This window comes from Arachis hypogaea, chromosome 1 (genome assembly GCF_003086295.3).
Source record: "Arachis hypogaea cultivar Tifrunner chromosome 1, arahy.Tifrunner.gnm2.J5K5, whole genome shotgun sequence".
Classification (NCBI taxonomy): Eukaryota; Viridiplantae; Streptophyta; class Magnoliopsida; order Fabales; family Fabaceae; genus Arachis; species Arachis hypogaea.
The window spans coordinates 107,076,832-107,101,023 of record NC_092036.1 but is presented as its reverse complement, the minus strand read 5'-3'; the positions used below and the strand labels follow the sequence as shown (position 1 = coordinate 107,101,023).

The window sequence follows — 24,192 nt, the reverse complement described above, 5'->3', positions numbered from 1 at the left end:
TGTACATTTTGGTTTAGGATATGTTTTCTTATGATTGAGAATAGCTAGTGACAATCTGTGGGCTAAGGGTATTTTCATTTCTGTTATTGTAGATAGAAGGTCTTTTGATGACTTTTGTGTTTCACCATGGTGGATTGTTTAAAAAGAATGTTGATGGAGACATGATATATGAACCTGACAATACAAAAGTGTTGATGAGTGTTGAAGGAAACACGCTTGATGTGTTCTTTGTAAGGAGTTACTATAAAGAGTTGGGATACATTGAAGCTGAAAACTGTTGGTGAAAAGCTCCTGGAGTTCCCATTTCATCCGAGTTGAGAAGTTTAGTCACAAATGCAGACTTGCTTGCAATGTGCAAGGATTATAGGAGAAACTAAAATGTGATCAATCTGTACCTTGAGAATTGTATTTCACAGCCATGTATTGTAAACAATATGGAGAAGGATGTAGTCAATATTGAAGCAGAAATCTTGAAGCAGATTAACTCTTCCCAATCTAAGAAGTGCCATTCTCAACCTGCTAAGATGCCCATAACAATGCACCCTCAGTCAAACAAGCAAACTTCTCAGGCCACAAGACCAACCTCATAGCCCAATTCTCAGCCCAACAAACCAGCTATGAAGCCCAATTCTCAGCCCACTAAACCAGTCCATAGCCCATCAAGACTACATCTCAGCACATGAAGGCTCCCTTGCAACCCATGAAACTCGACCCTTAGCCCAGGAAGACCACCCATTAGGGCAATACAGTTCCACCTCAATCCAATGCATCATATCAAACAGCCAAAAACTCACAAGGTAATAAGATTAAAGAAAGTAGCAGTGATTGCAGACTCACCAGATCTGGAAGACAAGTGAAAGAAGCTCCCATTCAGGTAGATGACACCGACTCTTGTGACTCATATGAGAGTACTGAAGATGAACTGTATAGGCCTCCCAAAGTTCTAGGAGACAATATGTATAGCAGTAACAGTGATAATGACTCTGGCAATAGAAAAAGAAGTACAAGAAGGGACATCAAGTCTGATGTCAGAGAGAAGCACAAGCCTCCTAAGGCCAGATTAGGGAATAAAGAAATAGATATTGATGACTCTAGCTATGAGGGTTCTAAAGATGAACAAAGCTCTGATTCTGGTATATTAATTTCCTTAGGATTATTTATTTATTGATTTATTTGGCAAATGTTAGGGTAGCTTATGATTTGAATTCTTTCTTGGCAAATTTAGATGACAGTGATGATAACCTTGATGGTGCTTCGGATGCTGACGCATGGCATTTAGAGGAATAACCAGCTGTATATCCTCAGTTTAATGAAAAAACCAAGTTTGGACTGTTGAAATTTGAGGAGAGTATAATATTTAAGTCAAAAGTTAAATTTATGCAAGCAACTAGGGATTATACAATCCAATTGGGAAGAAAAATTTTATTTATAAAGAATGACAAAGTTAGAGTTAGAGCTGTTTGTAAGACTGAAAATTGTCCATGGGTAGTATATTGTGCATGTAACAAACAAGATGGGTTTTGGCAAATTAAAACTCTAGTTGATACTCACACCTATCCAAGAAGGAGGAAAAATAGAGCTGCCACCCAAACTTGGACACTTAGTAAACTAGTACCTAAGCTTAGGACACATCCTACCATGAAGCATCAAGAAGTTTATGACTAGTTTGTAAGAAAGTGTAATGTGTATTTGAATAGCACATGCATTACTAAAGCTTTGAAAGCTGCTAGAAAGATTGTGGAGGGTGATGAGATAGCACAGTATGGATTGGTGTGAGACTATGCTAATGAGTTACTGACTAGCAACCCTGAATCTACAATACAATTAGGTGTCATCCCCATGCTTGAGAGTCCTCCCCTGTTTGATCGATTCTATGTCCGTCTTAATGCCTGCAATAGGGGGTTTAAGGCAGGTTGTAGACCTTTAATTGGGTTGGATGGAGCGCTTTTAAAGACATTACATGGGGACAAATTCTAACAACATGTGGATAGAATGCTAACAATCAGTGACAGATTCAGAAAATTTTATCAGTGGGGGCAAAATATATATAATATAATAATAATTTTTATAATTATACTATAGTATTATAAAATATGATTATTCCTCAAATTATTTAACTAACAAATTAAAACAATAATAATTTAAAATAATAAATAATTTAAAATTTTATTCTTCTAGGTTTCATACTTTGAAAAGATTGAATAATCTTTTCATTGTCAATACAATCAAATGTCTCTCTTTCTATATATGTCACTAAACAATCATTTAAAAATTCATCTCCCATACGGTTACTGAGCTGACTCTTTATGATGTTCATAGCAGAAAAAGTTCTTTCAACTGATGCAGTTGCTACAGGAAAAACTAAAGCTAACTTCAAAAGAAGAAACATTAATGGATAAACAATATTTTTTCGAGTCTCAACCAATTTCTAAGAAAGAGCACCAATCCTATTTAAGTTTGAGAATTGATCATCAGAATGCACATCTAATATGAAGTTCCCAAGTTTACTATCAAGTGCCAAAAGTTGAGTAGAAGAAAATCCTAATGGATAGAATTGAACTAACTAGATCAACTTCTCCTTATCAAACGCAAAAAATGAGTGTCTTGAATTCAGACAAGCTATACATAGAAGCAATTCAGTATTCACCTCTGTAAAATGATTGTTGAGTTCTTGAAATTGTCTGTCAACTACTTGATAGAATATCTCAACTTGAAAATGATGCAAATTTGAGATCTTTTGAGTTTTGCGTCTTGATCTTTCTTGTGACACAAATATATCATCAATTTTTGGAACAGTAATATTATGTTTGTCACAAAACAATGAGATTTCGTCAAGTAAAAGAGACCAACCATCATCTCTTATAGTTTGCAACTGTTGCTTAGACACTTTAACCAATGCCATAGCATTTACAATGTCTTGATCATTCCTTTGTAACACTTGAGATAATTCATTAGTAACTCCCAAGATATTTTTCATCAAATACAAGTTGAAAATAAATTCAAACAATTGAATGACATTCAATAAATGACATGCTTCAGCTCTATGTTCTGAATTATTTCCATTTTTCTCAATATATTCAAGAACATTGACCACAGAAGGAAACAAAGAAATTAATCTAAGTATAGTTCCATAGTGTGATGGTTTTAGTGGCTAAGAGAAGGGGGGTTGAATCTTAGCCCCTTTTTCGCTTGCTAACACTTGCTGGACTTAGAAGAAACTTTTCTGTTTTTAGCTCGTCCCTAGCCACGAGACATTTTCATTTTGTCTCGTCACTTGACACGAGACATTTTTGATTTTTCATCTGAACAGTAAAAACAGAATTGAAGTTGGAAGAGAGAGAGAAGATTACACCCAGATATATCCTGGTTCAGCTGCTAAGTGCAGTGCAGCCTACATCCAGTCTCCATCACAACAATGATGGAATTTTACTATAATCATCCAGATTACAACTTGTAAAGTGCTAACCCAACTTACAAGGGGATTCCCACAAAATCATGAAACACAACACAGATGTACAAAGGAACTCTAAGACATCTATGGCTTTTCTTTTAATTTTGCACTCTCTGCCTTTTTCCGCTCTATGGCTTTTTCATACAAACCTCACTGTTTGCCTTTTTTCCATGAGACTCAAGACATAACAAAATTAAACAGAAAAATTACAAAACAGAAAACATTGAAGGAGAAGAAGAACTGCTAGTTTAGGTAGCTCTGAGAACTCTGTGCCTTGCACTCTCAAATCTTACTCTTTTTTTCAAACCATGACTGTTCACCCCTTTTATAGAGAAGTGAAGCCTTCACAGTTGAAACACAAACCCGAGCTCAGCTTCTTTTCCTTCACAACAAAACCGGTTCGGCCACAAAGAGAGAAGAGGTAACTCATGCAAAAACCAACATGCAAATACCTCTAGTCCTTCCTTGGTCATCACTCTTCATCAATCCGAGCACTCCATCCTTGGCTTCCTCTCCAAGATGGATTTCTGGCCCTTGATGCTTCATGATGATGATGACTTCATCTGCTTCAATCTCTGCCTTCAACCATCACTTCGCCACTCTAGCTACTCCCTGTGGTGGTGGAGCAAAATCAAAGACAAGCCATGCCTCCAAGATCTTCCTTGCTGGCCGAATCTTCATCCTTTCCTTTTTGAGCATGAAAAGATCAAGATATCCTCACCAAATCTAACCATATTTGGTGAGTATCTTAGCTACAACTCATTTTTATTTTAGTATATTTTCTTGCCATCATTAGCTTGATGGTCTTGATGCATGCTTTCCTTTCTTTTTGGTAGCTCCAAGTAGCTTCCATGGCTTCCTGTGTAATAACCGAAGAAAGAAGAAGAAAGAGATGAGAGAGAAGAGAGAAAATATTCAATGGATTTAAACAATAATCAATGAACAAAGAGAGAGAATAAAAGTGAATTCAAGTTTCCCACTTCCCTTTGTTGAGTAGCGTGTAGTGTCATAATGGCCATCAAATCAATCTTCTCTCTCTTTCTTATGTTTCCAATGCATTAATTAAATTTGAATTCCATCCAAAATGAGAAATGGAATCCTTTGAAGGCAAGCAACCAAATTCAAAGAGTTGGGTTTTTCATCAATGTGCCCCAATCCTATTTTTTCTTTCGGTCCATGCACGCTAAACAAATTGGGCTTGTGACATTATTTAAATTTCTGGCCCAATAGTAACATTTGCTTTCCTGATGAAATTTGGAACATGCACAAAGCAAATGGAAAGCATGTAACACACTTGGGCTTAGAGCAATCAAAATCATTTGGGCCCAAGTAACATTAAATCAGCCATATTCATCATATATTATTAAAACCAAAGGCTGAATGTATTTTGGGATTGCACCAGAAAATTGTTTTCATCCCAATATAAAACCTGCATCACAAAATTATCATATGATTAATTAAGATTAATAATTTTGCAATTAAATATTTTAATAATATTTTAGTCATCACAAATACAAATATTAATTTAGAGTTTTCCAAACTCATCATAGTGTGAACCCCATCTAGTGTCTCCAGCTCTTTTCAAAGCTATTTTTTTATTCAAACCACGTCCTTTAGAAATTTCTTCACTTTGTAATACTTCAATTGTCTTAGTCATCTGGCTATCACGAAGCATATATCTTCGCTTACACGAAACTCCAACAACATTGCACAAATTGGTTAACAAATTAAAAAGCAAAGCAATTTCAACTTGTTTTTTTTTGTAACCGCTACAAGAGCTAACTGAAGTTGGTGGGCAAAGCAATGTACATAGAAAGCATAAGAATTTTCTTTCAATATCAAAGTTTTCAAACCATTAAATTTTCCTTGCATGTTAGTTGCACCATCATATCCTTGGCCACGTACTCTTGATAAACTTAAATTATATGTTTCTAATAATGACTCTAATGCTAATTTTATAGATAAAGCATTAGTATTAGAAACATGAACAAGACCAAGAAACTAAAGTATCAATTACAAAAAATAATTAACAAATAAATTAATGAAACTAAAGTGTCAATTATATCATCACAACAAATTAAATTACGAATTCACAGTTCCTAAACCAACTATATCAAATTATCAATTATCAAACCATGAAGCAAATGAGCAAAAACTTGAATGAAGCAACTAACCAGAGACAGTGTGCTAACTAAGTAACTATTGATTATTATTCAGTCACATAAAAATATAACATTTCAACTGTCCAACAGAATTTGAATCTCATTATCTCAATGAACATAATGGATTTGGTTAGTTTCTCATTAACAAGAACATAATCTCATTATCTCATTATCTCATTAACAAGAAAACCAACACAATACCACCTAACCAATGCCATGTTACACAAAGTCACAAAGACACAAACCATTTCTTTATTCTGAATCTCCACGACCCTACCCAAAAGTTTATTTATTTATAATATACATATGCTATAAATCTATAATTAATTGGTTACAGGTAGACTTGAAAATTGTTTGGTATTTACCACTCTTGAAAGGTTGATTTGGGTTCCCAAACCCCATTATGTACCAAGAGGCAAAGTCCAAGACTGAACTCCAGGACCAGAAGGACGACCCAATAGTGGTGCGGCACCAACAGCAACAGAGAAGAGGATCATACCCCAAGAAAGAAGAACCCAAAGTCCAAAAGAGATTGATGTTTGCTGAAGAAGAAGGTAGAACCGCAGAAGCAGAACCAGACGCCGAACTATCGAGTGCCGAAGGAAGGAACGCAGAAGAAGAACAGCAACAGAACCACACAAATCACAAGCAGTGACGCAGAAGAAGGAAGAACTTGAGAACCACCAGATGCGGTGCAGCAGTGATGCAAGGAGAAACTGACGATCGACGGATTGGCGGAGACGCAGAATGGCGGATTAGCGGCAGTAACTCTGGAGCCTAGAGGGTGGAGGGTGGAGGCGTGAAGCAATTAGGGATTTCAGATTTGGAGAGAAAGGGAGAAAAAGAAGCGTTAGGAATTTGAAACTTTAGACTGGGGGCAAAATTAATTATATAGTGGGAGCAATTATGGTATTTCACTCAGAATTACTACTTATTTTTTAAAATCTCACTGAGGGCAGTTGCCCCCACTAGCTTATAAATAAATCCGTCCCTGCTAACAATCACATCTTTGTGATTGCTTATGCGATTGTTAGCGTCAAAAATAAAGATAACTGGAAGTGGTTCCTAGAGTTACTTCACACGGATCTAGGAGACTACAGAGAGAACAAATGGTGCTTCATCTAAGACATGCAGAAAGTAAGGATATAATTGATTCATGATAACACACTGTTAGGACTAATTTGATTTAATGATTAACATTGAAGAACCATTGTGATTTAATGAAAATCATTGAGGGACTAATTTGATTTATTATCTTTTCGTATGTTTGCTTGGGTGCAAGGTTTAATCCCTACTGTTCAGGAAGTGTTTTCAAGGGTTCACCATCGATTTTGCGTGTGGTATTTGTGGCGCAATTTTTCAAAGCAGTGGGCAAGCTGGGAGTTAAAAGACTTGGTATGGAAACGTGCTCAATCAAGGACAACAAATGAATTCAACAGAAACATGAATAGAGTGAAGTTGATCAATCAGAAAGTTTGGGAGTATCTCAACAAATGGCCGAAAGATGCATGGACAAAGGCACATTTCAGTGAAGTTCCAAAAGTGGATAACATATGCAACAATGCTTGTGAGTCGTTCAATGCAAAAATCAAGCATGAAAGGAGCAAGCCCATCCTAACCTTAGCTGAGGAAGTTAGAAGAATCATCATGAAGAGTATAATTGACAATAGGAAGAAGTTACAGAACTATCAAGAAATTCTCCCCCTTGTTCAGCAAAGTAGACTTGAATCAATGACAACATTGTCTAGCTATTGGATTCCTTAGTGGTCTGGCAATGAAAAAAAAGAATTGTACGAAGTTCATGGCTGGTCAACCAATATAAGGGTTGACTTGGGAAAGCACACATAAAGTTGTAGGTTTTAGTAACTCACAAGTAATAAGTTCATCACTTAGTTATGATCTCTTCAGTCAAGCATGAAATTTTAATTAATCTTTTAATTTGTTTTATAAGAAATTCCGTGTATGCATGCAATATCAGCAATACAGTATAAGAATGACAAAAGGGTTGAAGAGTATTGTTATGAATGGTTAAAGATAGAAGTGTACAGGAGGACTTATTGTTTCAATGTCAATCCGGTCAAAGGACAAGATCTATGAAAAAAAACTCCACACCCAGCTCCAGTCCCACCACCATTTATGCCCAAACCTAGAAGACCGATAAAGAAAAGCAGAAGGGACAAGGATGAGCAACCAACTAGGTCAAAGACAAAAATGAAGAGGAAGTATAACCCCATCAGATGCATGTATTGTGATGAGATTGGACACAACGAAAGAAGTTGTGTAAAGAAGAAAGCTGTAGATGCTGAGGAACACGGCAAGCAGATGCAGCTGCAACTAGAAGTTGTTGCCCCTGGTGCAAATGGGGCTGAGCCTAAAGTGAACTCTGTCCCTGTTGAACATGATCCAGCTCTAGGAGAAATAGCACCATTGCCTGCACTTCCATCACCAAGCCAGCCTCCAACAGAGATTGACATTAGCCAATCTGAAAGCATTTCACCAATCCAAGATACACAACAGGTTGTATAATCATTACTCAATTGTAAAAAATATCTGCTTTTTTTTATAATCTAACAAATGCATATGGTATTAAATTATGTAGGAACAAGTCGTAGCTTACAAGTGATTAAAGGGAAAGCCAAACTTTCTTCCTCTCCTAAACCTACTGCAGCTACACTAGTGGCTATATCTGCAGAGACAATCAAAGAGACAAGTTCAGCAACTACTAAGACGCTGTCCAACTTTATGACTTTCGTGCCTACTCCAGGCTACAAACACCCTAGGAAGACTGATAAAAAACTTTGATTAAAAAGAAATGTGTTCTACTTGACTTTTCTTTTGTATGGGGTTACTTTATATTTTTTCACAAGGCAAATGAAGTTCCATATTAAACATGTTATTTGTGTATTTGAAAGTTGTATCTGTCCTTTTATTTTGGTGTAGCCTTCTTTTTAGGTTTGTATCCTCTTACAAAACCTTATGAATTTGCTGTGGTATTTATGCTTAAGATAATGTTAAGATTACTTACTTTGATTACTAAGTCTGTTTATGGCTTAATATATCTTATAGCAACAGTGATTCTGATTAGTTTGCAATATTTAATGGATAGTTTAGACTTAATCTTAAACAACCAAATTAAACATCTATTCTCATTCAAGTCATGCAATTCAATACACCATGACATTTCAACAGAATTTGGTTTATTTGAAAATACATAACAAACAACAAAGGATCACACTAATTACAACTACCACAAACATGAAAATTATTAGTAGTTTCAAAGCTCTAACTTCAGCTTCCAAGCTACCTAATCTTCATGCCACCTTCACCCTTCATTAATCATAGTCACTTTCAACTTGAAAATCAGTTCTATAATCTTTCTTTGTTCCACCTTCATTCACTCCTTGATAGTCATCATCATCGACCTACTTAAAGTAATTGCAATGAATGTCCTTCTGCAAATTGAAAAATCAAAAAAGAAAAAAAATGAAAAACACCCAACAACACAGAACAAGATGAAAAATCTTTAGCTTTTTACACAACACTCACTCGGTACCTTGGACATGCATAGAATAATCTATCTGAGTTCTTCATTGTCCCAGTTTTTTTATCACAGCCTTCAACCCACAGAAATATGATTCCCTATGAGTCTTCCTCCTGGTTCGCATTGAAGCGTTGGAATCATTACTGTCGTGCGACGGAAATGACACACCACCACTATGGCCTCCATTTCCTATCTCCATGATCACCGCGAACCAACAATTTCAAGTTCTACCCAAGCATATGGCCCTCTGATTATTGGTCGCTACTTATTCACCATCGAATTTAGGATTCGGGTTCATCAACTAAGGGACTGATTTGAACTATTTTAACATACTTACCTTGTCAGCAATACCAGAGTACACCTAGGCGTCTGCAACACTGGCAGTTAACGTCACACGTAAGCCAATGTTAGCCACCTCAGCAAAGGAGATGACGGAAGGACGAAAACAACTCGATTATCTTTCGGGAACTATTTTGATTAACTTTATCTTTAGGGAACAAAAATGGAGATCGATGTATCTTTCAGGGACAATTTGACTATTAACTCTTATTAGATATCAAAAGGAATCATGAGGAGTTAGTGTTCTCTTTGTAACGTTTTTTTATTTGGAATTCGAGAGAACACTTATACTTGGTTTGGTAAAAATTTTTGAAGAGATGCTTTAAGCACAAGCACCTCGTTTTGTATTTGGTAAATTAAAAAGTTTATGTGCTTGTGTTTGCAACTTTTAAAAGTTAGGGGTAATTTTGAAAACACTTAAAAGAAAAACTTTTAAAATTGACTTGTACTTATCAAAATTAAAAAGTCTAATATAACCTCGTACATTAATTAATATTCAAATTTAATTCTTATATTAATATCTATTATAGTATTTTTAAATTTTAAAAATTATTTTACTAAACACATTTATTGTTGCTTGTACTTATTAAAAGTCATTTTTAATTTAATTTACCAAATACAAATACTACAATTTTTAAAAATTTATCTTTTAAAAACTAATTTTTATAAGTTATTTTTAAAAAAATAAAAATTTTACCAAGCTAAATCTTAATTATCAAACTAATTTCTTAAAACTTCTCATACTCTTAACCCTAATTTTTGGTATTGGACTTAATTACAGGAATGGTCCAAATCAATTTACACATAATTATATTTGTTAAAGATTTTTTTTTTAAACAATATTAATAGTTGAATTTACAGATACTGTCTTATGAGTTGTGGATAAAACTTTATTTCAAGTTACACTTATTCTTAACGCTTAAAAATGCTATAAATAATTAGCTATAAGTAAAAATCGGTTTAAACAAGTACTATCTAACAGACCAACATATATAAGATAAAATTTGTCTTTAAAATTTATTAATTATCATGACAAAAGATATTAAAATAAAAAATTGCTTTTGTTAAAATCTAATTATGATGACTCTGTTTATTAATATTATATTTATTTTTATAATCAAAACAATATAACTAACGTATTATTTATTAAAATTTTATATTTTAAATATAATTTTTAAATCTCTTAAATTATAGCCTTATATTATTAAGAGGCCATTGGATTAATCAATATTATATTATTAAATGATATAGTTGACTCTCTGTATTTTTTTATTCATATAAATTGAATATAAATTAAGATATAATTTCTTTATCTCTAAGAATGATACACATTAAATAATTGTTGACCTCTTTAACAATGTTTAATATATGAGCCAATATAATTTTTGCTTTGAAAACATCATTTGAAAATAAATTGTCATTTTGAATAAGAAAAATCAATCAACTCATTAAATGTTTGGTCTAAACAAGAAATAATAATATTTTTAGAAAAAATATTTCAAATTGATCACCATTTATATAATTTTCTTATAAATCATTCATCAAATTATTTTGCTTCTTCTTAATCAAAAGTAGTACCCACAAAAAAATGTGATTTTTGTTAATTTGAGTATTTGACAAAAATATAAAAAATAACATGAATTCATAATGATATTATTTTATCTCGACAACACTGTGAAATAATAATAAAGATTTTTCTAAAAGTTTCATTTAATACAATTATTTTTTTTAGAAATAATTTTTTTTATAAATTGAAAAAAAAGGAAGGAAAATGGGAAGAAAAATGATTGTTTTTCATTGTTTGGTTGAAGATGAAAATTGAAGGGAAAAAAATGGATGGAAAAAAAATTGGTGGGGTCCACCAATTTTTTTCTCTCCAACATTGGAAAGAAAATGGAGAGAAAATTAATGTTTCTCTCTCTATTTCCAATACTACCCCTTCACTTTTTCAATATATATTATAATATAGGGGTAAAATTGTCTTTTTATAACATTTCTTTCCTTCTTATCTTCCTTCCAACCAAACACATCTAAAAAAAATAAAAATCCACTCAATTTCTTTCCTTTCCTTTCTTTCCTTTCTATTTTCTTCCTTTCTATTTCTTTCCTTTCAACCAAACATAGCCTAAGTACTTATTAAGTGTTTCATAACATTACTTATTATTTATAAGAATCTCTTTTTAAATTAAAAGTTTGATTCTTAATAACAATATTACTTTAACAGTGACTGAATTTGATGTTGTAAATTAAATTTTCAGTAATTATTTTTCTAATCACCTACCAAAAATAAACGTGACATAAAACTAAAAAAATTAAAAAGAAAATTAAAGAAGAGAAGAGTATTTTCATTACTTAAAAAAAAAGAAAAGAAAAAAAAAGTGCAAATCGTAGGGTGTTGATTGACTATCCCACAGAACCAAACACACGTTCTTTAACTTTTTTGTGAGGATGCATGCATTATTGTGCTTATAAGATTATATGATTGATAACTAATTAACTATGGCTTCCTATCAGATATCTACATTGACTTTCGCAATGGAATTTGTATGGAACTCCTTAGTCCATTCATAGGGTTTTGAGGAGAAAAAATCTGATTCTCTTATGTTTAGTATGAATAATATAGACATCAAATCCTAATACTTTATCTTGCATAACAATTTGGAAATTATATATTTACTATTGTCCTTGAAGAATATATTAATTTTTCACTGGATAGTATAAATACTGATCGAATAAAATACATATGTAGTAACGTTTTAATTAAGTGTTATTTTCATTTATAACATTTAAAATATTTTATTTTTGTTTCAAACGTCTTATTTTTTCTATTTCTAGTAAAAATTGATTTTTTTCTTCTAAAAATACTTTTTTTCTATTGTTATATTTTTTCATATTATTATTATTATTATTATTATTATTATTATTATTATTATTAGGGTAAGACACCAAAAAATTTAAATTAGGGTTTGTTTAGATAAATTTTTAAGAAAATATATTTTTTCGAATTATTTTTTTTAAAAGATCTTTTAAAAATATAAAAGTAATTTTATATTTGGATATCTAATACAAAAATATCTTTTTCTTTGATAATTATGTTTAAATACAACAATATAAAAGTATTTTTTGTTTATTTATTATATGAGAAATATTTTTTTAAGAAAAAAATTATTTTTAAAATGATATAAATTGTAGCTTCTCAAAAAATATATTTTTTATATTTTTTTATTTTTACTTTGGATTAATCTCTACATACAAGTGTTTTGCGCTTACAAGCTTTACAAGTCTGAAACCCACTAAACACGCTGCTTATGTTTAGGGGTGGAAACAGACCAGGCCAGACTTTGCTCGGCCTGGCCTGTCATACAGTTGATTGGCCTGAGCCTGACCTGCAGCCTGTTATAGGCTCTTTATAAAGTACTAGGCCTGACTTGTTATTCAGCCTGACCTAGCCTGAAGCCTGTTAAAAGGCCCGATAATTTTTTTTTAGAAAAATAAAAATATTATTTAAAAAAATTATTTTTTATTAAAAATAGTTATATGTAATATGTCATATATTTAATATTTATAAAAAATTTTAAACTTCTAACATATTTAAAATATAGAAAAATATTTATAATAAAATATAATAAATTTAAAATATCTCATAATTTTATTAATAATAAATAATTATTTATATATTTAATTATATTTTAACAGGCCCAAGCAGGCCTGACAGGCCTATAAGACTAATTAATAAGCATGAGCCTGGCCTATTAATGTATTAAGGCTTTTAAAAGAGCCTAGGCCTGTACCTATTTTATAACAGGCCAGGCGTAACACAGGCCAGACTGCAGGCCCCTGACAGGCGGCCTGGCCCTTTTCCACCCGTACTTATGTTACGTGCATCTTAAACAAACTTTTAAATCAATTCAAATCAATTAACGCGCAAATATATAACTTCCATTTTTCAAAAGATTTCGTTTCTTTTTTCGAATTTCTTGCCAAATTTGTTGGATCTCCTTCTTGCTTCGTTTTTTTTTTCGATTTTCATGGTTTCTGAAATCAAGCTTTGAAATTGTTTTGAAGATAATGGACACCCAAATTATTACGGAAATACACCCAAACGATTACAGAAATATCCCAAACGATTATAGAAATACACCCAAATGGTTCCATAAAGGATTACAGAAATACACACAAACGGTTACAGAAATACACCCAATGGATTACAAAAATACACCCAAAGGATTAAGAAATACACCCAAAACATGGGGGAGACAGTATATTTCTTCTTGAAATCTTTTAATATTTTGCTGGTTAAAGATGATGCTCATGGCAGAGACAATCTAGAAAAAAAAATCTAGAAGAACAGTAAAACAGTACCTTGAATAATATTTCTTCGTTTTTTCTGGTGATTTGTATATTTTCTTCTTGATTTCTTCTATTCTTCGCGAGGAGTTGAAACGTGTCTTTTGTTTCGAATGTCGTTTGAATTTTGACAGTTTGCGTTTTGATTGAGGAAAAAGAAGAAGAGTGTGAATCTTTACGATTTGCGTTTTGACCGAGGAAGAAGAGGAAGAGTGCGACATAATGAACGCGTGCGTTGGACGCTCGATTTTAAAGGAGTGGTGCGTGTGTTTTTTTTTTTTTTTACTTGAACCAATTTGTATAGCTTGTAAGACAAAAAAACTTGTATGTGTAGCAAGTCTCTTTTACGTTTACTGCTAAAAATTTATCAGACACGTTAAAAAAATAAAAAATATATTTTATTAAAAAAATCTTTTTTATCAACTTAACGATGTTCACATAAACACTTATTGTAACTACTACTATAACCACTGTCGTTATAATTTTTGTCGCAACTAAGAAAAAATCATAATGGAGAAAAGATATTTTTAAAAAAATAATTTTAATCAAAATACAAAAATAAGATGAAATAAAAATAAGAAGTTTCAAATATTAAAAACGAAATTAAGATTTAATTCAAATATTAAGGATTAAAATTAGAAGTTATATATTTATTATTGTCCCTGAAGAATATATTAATTTTCCACTAGATTGTACAAATACTTATGATCGAATAAAATAGAGTAAAATATCATTTTTGTCCCTAATATTTCAATGGTCATATTTAAATTTCTAATGTTTCTAAATTGACTCAATGTTGTCCTGTCGTTAGGGATCCATTAACAGAATTGACGGCGGAACAAAATTGAGACGGTTTTGAAACGTTAGAGACTTAAATAGGACAAAAACGTTGGGGACAAAAACGATACATAAAAATAAATTTTAATTTTATTTTATTTTTTAATAATATCAATTTTTTACTGTACATAGTATTCAATTATTTTTTAATTACATCTATGTAAATTATACTTAATCACATTACTTTCATTTTAAATAAATTAATTTTTTTTATAATTTTACTCTTAAAAATTTTTAGTTATCATGAAATATTTGTAGAATAACAGTAATATGATTAAATATAATTTACTTAGATGTGATTAAAAAATATTGAATACTATATATAGTAAAAATTGATATTATTGAAGGATAAAATTAAATTAAAATTTATTTCTATGTATCGTTTTTGTCCCCAACGTTTTCGTCCTATTTAAGTCCCTAACGTTTTAAAACCGTCTCAATTTTGTCCCGTCGTCAATTCTGTTAACGGATCCCTAACGGCAAGACAACATTGAGTCAATTTTAAAACGTTAGGGACTTAAATAGGACGATTGAAATGTTAGAAACAACTTTAGAACTTACCCTAAACGTTGGGGACAAAAACGATACTTTACTCAATAAAATATTATTTTAATTCTTAATGTTTCGAACTTTTGATTAAGTGTTAATTTCACTCGTAACGTTTAAAACATTTTATTTTTGTCTCAAAATTATTTTTTCTATTATTAAATATTTTTTCTTATTATTCTGCCGCTGTTACTTTCAAATCACTACTGTCATGAAACTACTCATCCTAAAAGTTTAAGCTAATGGGAAAAGGCAATATTTTCCCTCAAACAAGAACCTCTTTTTTTGGATTTGCTTGATTTCCTATTTTTTCACTCCTTGGTGAACCCCAAAAATAAAAAATAGCATAAAGCAAATAAAAGAGAAAAAAGCTTATGTAAAAATCAAACAAATCCAAAAGAGGCTCTTGTTTGAAGGGGAATGTTGCCTTTTTCCATCAGCTTAAGTTTTTGGGATGAGTAATTTCATGACATGGTATCAGTGTTCTATGTCCGAAAGGTCAAGAGTTCGATTTTTGGTGAACCCCAAAAAAGTGTAAAAAATAGCAAATCAAGCAAACCCAAAAAGAGAGGCTCTTGCTTGAAAAAAAAATGTTAGAGATATAACCATTAGTGTTACCTTCTCCTATAGCTTTTGGGATAAGTGGTTTCATAACAACTACAACTACTACTATAACGACTATCACTATAATTTTCGTTGTACTTAAAAAAAATTATATAAAAAAATTAAAAAAAATCATTCATTTTTTTGGTGTTTCTAAAAAATTAATTCTAATAAAAATAAAATAAAACAAAATAAAAATAAAATACGTGAAACATTAAAAATAAAATTAAAATTTAAGTGAAATATTAAAGACACAATTATTTAGCCAGTTATGATTTTTATGAATAAGTGGCACTTGCAAGTTTGGGCACGAGACAAGCTGCGCGTGGGGCCTGTAACTGTATCCAATGATGATTATTATTATTATTTATGAATTTGAGAAAGTATTAAATTATTAATCCTGAAATCACGATGATGATGTACTAGAAATTGAAGCAGTTTGAAGTTTGAACAAACAGTAGAGTAGAGACAAAAAAGAAGGCCACATTTGATGGATGTCATACGTAGGTAAGGTACGAGCACTTCAATCAAGTTCAACTCATGTGAATGCCTCCTAAGTCCTATCCCTACGACTACGCGCCTAAACCACACAACAATGCTAATCAACCAACAACCATCAACCGTGTTCACAACTACAATTTATTTCTTTCACCCATAATCAAAACCACATGCTTATTTCCATCTTCACTTCAGGATTCATATCATATAATACAATGTAAACCCAAAAAACCAACAAAAAAAATCATTTTTTCTTTCCAAGGGTGGTGTCCCCTTTGTTATTATCAGGTAGTCAAAATTACTCTCCTAACCTCCTAGGTGCTCTCCAAGAATAGAACTCATTCTGTAGATTGTGTCTCTATTACTATGCTAGCACCCTCATTATTATTAACTATTATTATTTTGCTGACTCTGTCTAAATAGGGAGAATCAATACAAAAAAGACAATACTAGGAATCATGCATGGCTAAGTTCCACTATGGCCAAATTATTATGCAAACCAGGGGACTGAAAGCAGATTGATTCCCTTGGATAACTCTTTTCCATGATGAATTGACTGCTAGAATTACCGGTAATTGAGCTCATAGAGACAAGAGGATAAAGCTTCTTTAGCTTGCATGTTATTGGAATCCATATGAAGGGCATCTTCATAGAGCCTTCTTGCTTGCTGCAGCAACTTCACCTTCTCTTTACTGGTTCCTGGCCTTAACCGAGATCTCTGCTGCAATGCCACACCCCATCTGAACAAAGCTGCTTCAACAATTTCGAGATCCAAGTTAAACATAGCATTAGGACTTTCAAAATGGTACCATCAAGTAAAAGATATATGCAAAACGAGACGGGAGAGAAAAAGAGAAGAGGAGGGGGAGGGGGGGGGGATGTGGTGAAAGATCAATTTAATATCATAAGCAACAACCTAGCCTTATATGTTGCTTATCGTCGATTATTATTATTTTTTCACTAAGCAAAAATTCAAACAGACAAAGAGCATGAGGCCATCAAACATGGATAAAGTGTAACTTATCCATAAGTTACTTCAAATGTGTCTCCATCTATTATGCATGTTTTTGTTTTCAAGACCTATATTCCGATCGCGGTTCTTCTCAGAGATACAACTTCAAAACTATTTTTACCTTAAAATTCAAATAGGGTCATCATATACGGCCCCCATATGCTTTGTACAGGAAATTTGTCAGCAAAATATTTTACAGATGCACTTGTATGTGGAAATTATAAATTTCAAATTCAGGAGACATTACCATCTGGTGCATAAACATTGCCCTTCAACAACATAGCATCAAACTTGTCAATAGCAGCCAGGAATACTCTTTCAGCCTCAAAAGCAGCACCCTGTGATATTTGAAGACAACAATAACTTCAAACAAAAACAAAATAATAAAACAACAAAAGTGAGCTTATCAAACTGGCATATGAAATCATGCCAACCAAACAGCAAAATCACAGAAGCTTTTATATGAATTTAAGCAATCTGCTTTCTAGTAAGATGTCAAGAAATGCATACCGGACCAATGTCTGCTATCAATTGCCCACGAAAAGAGAGAGCAAGGCCCCAATTATACAGGGCTCTCACATCATTCGCATCAATTGACAATGCCAGCCTATACTTTCTGCCAGCCTCAACCAGAAGCTCTTCACATTCTTCACATACATCAATAAGCAATGGTGCAACTTCTTCTTTACTAGTGATTTTTTTCCGCATTCCCTTCAGTACTCTACTACGTCTCCCAGATGATGGTTGGATGCTACCTGAAAGTAGACCTCGCAGTTCACGACTGATCTTCAACTTTAATTCTCCATGAAGAAGATAAGTGTTTCCTAACTGGCCTACAGCCAATAAACTCATCGGCTTCAGGTCTAAAGCTTTGGAAAATAAGTTAGCAGACCTATATAACATGATTTCAGCTTGCTCTTCATCATGCCTAGCCTTTATAAACACTTTTGCTTGCTTTTGAAGTTCGGTTGCTTCAGCAAGGAACCTACCAAACATTTCATCATCTGATGTCTTTGCAGATGAAGAAGCATTGAATTCACTCTCACGCCCAGGCAAGTCATCACCATGATGCTGATTGCGATGATCATAATTCATTGCATCTTCTTCAAATGGAGACCTATGAGGCTCATCATCCCTCTTGTCATAAGAAGACGTGAAAGTTTCGCGCCCTTGATTGAGCAACTGCTCCTGCACAAAGGAAGATTCACTTTCCCTGTGTTCCATTCTGACTTTCATGCTTTCAGAATCAAGAAGATTGTCATGGGATTCCCACATGTCTGTTACACTGCTGGAATCCATCTTCAGAGAGAAACTGCGATTATTTGTGAACCTCAATCCTTTGTTCCGGTAACTATATTCTTTCTCATCACGAAATTTATTAGTTTTCCTGCCAACACCTCCTAATCCAAAATCATCATTCTCGGCAATACCCTTTGTTCTTCCATTTCTGTACATATCCGAAACAGATCTAATTGAAGAATCTAGAGAAGAATCCAACTTACCATTCCCTCTACTATCTGAATTTGAAGCCTTATCTTCAACAGGAGGCACAGTACCGTTTCCTGGTGCTTGATCCAATGCTCTATCCACTGTCTCTTGCTTAGCATTTTCTCTGACTTTGTTAGAATTCGAGGTAACTGATTTTTCTCCAAACAAACTTCCAATAGATTGTAGCATCTGGTACCCAGCTTCTCCAGCATCTTTCTTTCTTCTACTACCTTTATTGTTCTCAACAAAAGCCCCATTAGAATTTCCCTCATTATCAATTAAAGCCTTCACAATATTCCTAGCATTCAAAGCCTTCAACTTTATTTTATCTGTGACATCAACATACCCAAAGAAATCACTCTCTTCAATTTTCTTATTCCTGATGGCAAATTGTACATCGCTCTTCAAGTTATTGACCACACCATCGAGTTCATCAAAGAATTCCAACAAGCTCCTCAATTTCTCCGAAAACTGCTTCGAATTCTCGTCCTTATCTTTCCTCTTGGTCCCGCTAATCCTGGCGTCACCGAAGGCACCGCTTCGGAAAAACCCTACGACGAAACCAACCGCAAAAACAAGAGCTGAAGCTGGAATAACAATGATGGAAGAAACCCTAACCCTGGAAATCGCCATGGCGCAAACAAGGCCCAAGATGAACACGAAAACATTCTTCCTATCATCGATTCCAATGGAAGCGAGAAAGCTGCGCAGCGAATCGGAGTCACCGGCGACTGCAACCTCGTCCCAGCCGCCATAGACAGTCGAGCTAGGAGCACACGAAGCTCTTAAGGGAGAAGACGATAATTTGAGAGATTTGGTTCCAAGGGTCCATTTTCTGCTGGAACTGAGAACAAAGCTGCGGCTTCTGAAAACATTGGAAGGGAAATGGAAGAGAAAAAGGGAAGAAGAAGAAGTAGATCGAGAATTTAGAATATTAATTGGGTTTTTCGAAAATACGATTTTCATGGAGGAGTGCTGATGGAAGACAGGTTATTGTCGTTGGAGTAGTTCTAGCTGAGTCCACATAGTACACTAACGCGATCTTCTGTTGCAGAACGATGATGTTAGAATGTTAGTTAAAGCCAAGTATGAAAACGACATCGTATGGTAAACATGCCCGCGAAACGGTAAGTCGTTTATATCAACTTGGTAGGTACTTAACGGCTCAAAGTTGTCTCATTTTGTGACCCCATCGCAAGACACGTAGTTGGGGGGTTAAATGTTGTTATTGTGGAAGCTGCAGTTCAGGTGTTTGATAAATTTCCTCTGAGAAGAAGAGATGAATAATTCAGGGCCTTTGAGAACAGTGATTACCGGTGCTGGAATCATATTGGGTGGAATAGCCGCTTTGAACTTGGCTTCTACTGTGACCCTAAAAACGATTTCCTTTGTTTCTGAGAAGAAACGGGTAAAGATGCATAAGCTAAAGGGGTTTTCTTTTATTTTTCTGCCATGGTTCTTTTATCATGCTCTTGTGTATATGTTCATATATTTGACATTTTTTCCCCAGAAAAAGACAGCGTTGCCTTGTATGGCCTGTAGAGGGAAGGGATTCTACATATGCAAACTGTGCAAAGGGAATGCCACCATTTCATGGTCACCAATGTATGATCCCATTGCAATCAACCCTTGCCTTTGTCCTACTTGTGAGGGAAACAGGTTACCTTGCTTCCTTGTTTCTCTTCTCTAGTATACCAATTGAGCATCACAAGATCACTTGATAATTGCGGTTACATGAATTCCAAGGAAATTACCAAGTGCTTATAAATTTATTCTCTTAGAACATTGTGACCTGCGAGTTATCCTCATCATGTTTCATGGCTTTGTAGGGTCCAACGCTGTCTGAATTGTCTTGGAAAAGGCTATGACTGATTCCAACGAGCGTCCAAAGGAAGGGTACAATTAAAAAATTTGGTTAAAATTTGTGTTTCCCATTTAAAACACATATTGTAAGAGATAAATGCTGCACTTCTTATGTTCAGATTTATCCTTTTTGGTACAAACTAAGCCTATTAGCTATGCACTATTTCTGACATTTTGAGAATGAATTGTTGCTTACTATGGTAGTGTGTCGAATGCCACTAACACTTGCATTATTAGGGTTAGGCTTGTTTGGGGTGAGTTTAGTAATTTGTTTCAAGGTTCTAATAACTTATAGTTACTAATACGTTTATTCATGATTAAAAAGAAAAAATAAGAATAACCAAATTGATCCTGCACTTTGGAGAGTGTCAATCACAAAGTGTGTTGCAGGAGAATATTAACAACAATTTGACCAAGATGCTAAGTCTAGACTCTAGACATTGAATTTATTGTCTACATGTAAATTATAAAATTTCAACTATTGTTATGGAATTCAAAAGGCTAACTATGCAAGTAATGCAATTTGATTTATGAAATAAATAAATGAAATAAATGCAAAAAGAGAATCTCTCAAGTAAGTTCAAATGACATAGTCTTTCTATCCTCACCTAAAGGTTTTAGATTTAAATCTCACTCCTAATTTTGAAAAAAAAAAATCTCTCAAGTGGGCTGAAGTTTACTTTTAGGCCACTAGTTCTTAACCGTGAAGGCCTAGATCCGTTTTCAGGGCCTTCAAACGTTTATGGTCCAGCGTTCTATCTTATAAATGCGAAAATTATTATTTCCACCTTTTCATGACTATGGTTACTGGTTTGGTCGTGGGCGAAAAGCGAAAGCCACACTATTCTTGTGGCTTTGCCTATTAGTATTAGTGGATATGAATTGGTTTATGTGTGTAATGCAGGTGTTTATTGTGATAAAAATAAGGTTCCCCTAAGATTTAATAAAAAAGAATTAAATACACCATTAAGATATTTCCTAGAACGGCAACCCAAATAATAATAATACTTCCTAGCATAGTTTAGTAGATTTAAAAAAAAAAAATTAGTTCTCACCTACTAGCACGTAACTTCTTAGTTCTTACCAAGATTTCTATTTCATCCGGCTGCCGTAATAGCTGTCAAATAGAGAGGGGAGGGTGGATTTGGCTATATTGTTTTGTCGTTGTAGCATTATTGTACCTAAAGGTTACAGGTATGGGTAGTATATGGAACTTTGATGCATGAACATCATTGTCCATGAACTATCACGGTCAGAGAATCAGTTTTAGACTTTTCACAAGAGGTTAAAAGGAAATAATAAAATTCTTTATAGAAGTGATATTTATTAGACTCTTATATTATCAACCCTATCATGTTAGACCTATCAAATAAGGACTAGCTTATCCTTTTACGCTCCACTCATTTAAGATGATAAGTCTTTTTTTTGTTGACGAAGTTAGTTAGGAAAGAGCAACACAACATTAGGTAAAATTAAATAAGGATAAAGTATTTTTTTTTTTGTCGAATAATATTACATATTTAAATTTTTTTATTAATTAAATCTAATTAATTAGTCTAATATAATAAAAATCAGTTATGGTTAGTATTATTTTAAGTTTTATTGTTTAACTTGGTTCATTAAAAGACTTGAATATATAACATTATTCTTTTTTGTCCGATTAATGGTTAAATTAATTTTTAAAAAATGAGTCATTTCTAAAAGGTGAGTCATTTTCTAAATTTATTCCTAAAAAATTGTATTAATTAAATTAGTTCTTTAAAGATTACAAATTAATCATTTTTATCATTTCGTCACTCAATTAATAGTTTTTGTCAATGATTAATGAAATAAAAATTAACTTGATAGCATATATGACACCTAGCATGTCTAATTGGACCTTGAATAAATATGATTATGAAAATCTATCAATTTTATTTTCCCAATTATATTAACCCTAATCCTAATATAACCTTGATAAATCTTCATAAATATATTTGTTCAGCGTCTAATTATATATGCTAGCTATTATGTATGATGTGAGTTAACGTTCCATGTCATTAATTGTTTACGAAAATTATTAATCGAGTGATTGAAGGATAAAAATGATTAATTTATAATTTTTGAATTACTAATTTGATTGATAAAATCTTTCTATGACAGAATTTAAAAAATGAGTCATCTTTTAGGAATTAATATGACTATTAATCCCTTTTTTGTCCTTAAATTTTATGATTTTTTTCAAAATTCTCATAATATTAAATTTCATTCAATGTTGTCCTAACGCTTTCAATTTATTCATTTTTGTCCCTGTTTTTTTATTTGTATCAAAATTATTCTTTAAAATTTTTAATCTTATTCCTAATATTTTACATAGAGTTAATGTCCAAAAATAATTTTGACACAAATAAAAAATATTTAAAAAAATTAAATACAATTAAATATTAAAAATATTTAAAAAAATCATCAATATTAAGAATAAAAAAACGTACTTTACCCTTAAATACTACTCATGAAAATAATAGTTGCTAGATACACGTGCCAAGTAGCCACTTTCACTATGTTGTTTTCTTTAAGGTTTTATATCTGCTGAATTTCCAACCAAGTTTGACTTGAAATTTTTTCATGGCAGCTAAAGTGTAGGATATTTGTGATTGCATAAAATAAAAGTCTTTAATTCTATTAAAAAAGAAAAAAAAGGGAAAAAGAAAGAAACTAAATAGTTCACTAATTACAAATATAATGTTGGATATACATACATGTACAAGCAACTGAAAAGCATTGATGTAGTTCAATTCAAAAGAGAAACATTATGAGAGAGGAAGGAGTACAAATTAGTTGTGTTTGGACCCCATGATTCAGAAGCTGCCATGCCCATGATGTTATGTCTGAGACAACAACAAATCAAGATCGCATAACGGCATAAGGTTGCCATTGCTGTTTTCCCCAATTCCCGGGTACGTGTCCTTCACTGAAATTTATGCTCTCCCCATTATATTATACACATGTAATTAGTTTAGCATTTATAATAAGGTGCTGATTATGCTACATTTATTTAAATTGTGCTGCTTGGTTCATACATGTTATTATATGATACATTATCTTGCAGGGGTTTGCCAGATTGGCCACACTTTGTTCAGTGCATGCTCCAAATTATTGAAGAAGAGGAGTGGAACTCTGATACACACTCTGCTCTTAAGATATGCTGAACTTGTTTCTTTCTTTCTGCATGCGTCATCCTTGCTTTAATTTGCTCTCATCTTATTCCAATTCATCTATCTCATTAAATTAACCACATTCTGCCAAGTGCATGCCAATACATTTGATCAGAGGGTATATCTCAGATTCCTGTGTACAAATCAAGTACAATCCCACTTCATATAGTATAGCAGCTTTATCAAATTAAATACGTCTGATTAGTCATTACCTGATTATTTTTATTCACAGGTCAAAACTTATTATAAATCTCACTCTAATACTCATGTAACTTTATATTCTTTTATAATTTATTAGAATTACATTGGCA

General features: G+C 32.8%; 2 protein-coding genes across 3 annotated transcripts; one reads left to right on the top strand and one right to left on the bottom strand.

Moving 5' to 3' along the window:
- Window positions 1–16,449: 16,449 nt before the first annotated feature.
- On the bottom strand, window positions 16,450–19,945 carry LOC112707922 (uncharacterized). Of its 2 annotated transcripts, none has more exons than XM_025759974.3 (3): window positions 17,847–19,945; window positions 17,584–17,674; window positions 16,450–17,074 (listed from the first exon to the last, which is right to left on the bottom strand). In XM_025759974.3, exons 1-3 carry the CDS (start codon window positions 19,788–19,790, stop codon window positions 16,890–16,892), a joined length of 2,220 nt encoding a protein of 739 aa, XP_025615759.1. In that variant the 5' UTR covers window positions 19,791–19,945; the 3' UTR covers window positions 16,450–16,889. The 2 variants fall into 2 exon arrangements, with proteins under 2 accessions (XP_025615759.1, XP_025615750.1); XM_025759965.3 differs by having other exon boundaries at window positions 16,450–17,077; window positions 17,847–19,936.
- Window positions 19,946–20,084: 139 nt separating this feature from the next.
- LOC112707938 (uncharacterized) lies at window positions 20,085–20,885 on the top strand. The gene is made up of 3 exons (XM_025759992.2): window positions 20,085–20,232; window positions 20,335–20,483; window positions 20,654–20,885. The coding sequence occupies exons 1-3, from the start codon at window positions 20,104–20,106 to the stop codon at window positions 20,694–20,696; spliced, it is 321 nt and encodes a 106-aa protein (XP_025615777.1). The 5' UTR covers window positions 20,085–20,103; the 3' UTR covers window positions 20,697–20,885.
- Window positions 20,886–24,192: the final 3,307 nt, after the last annotated feature.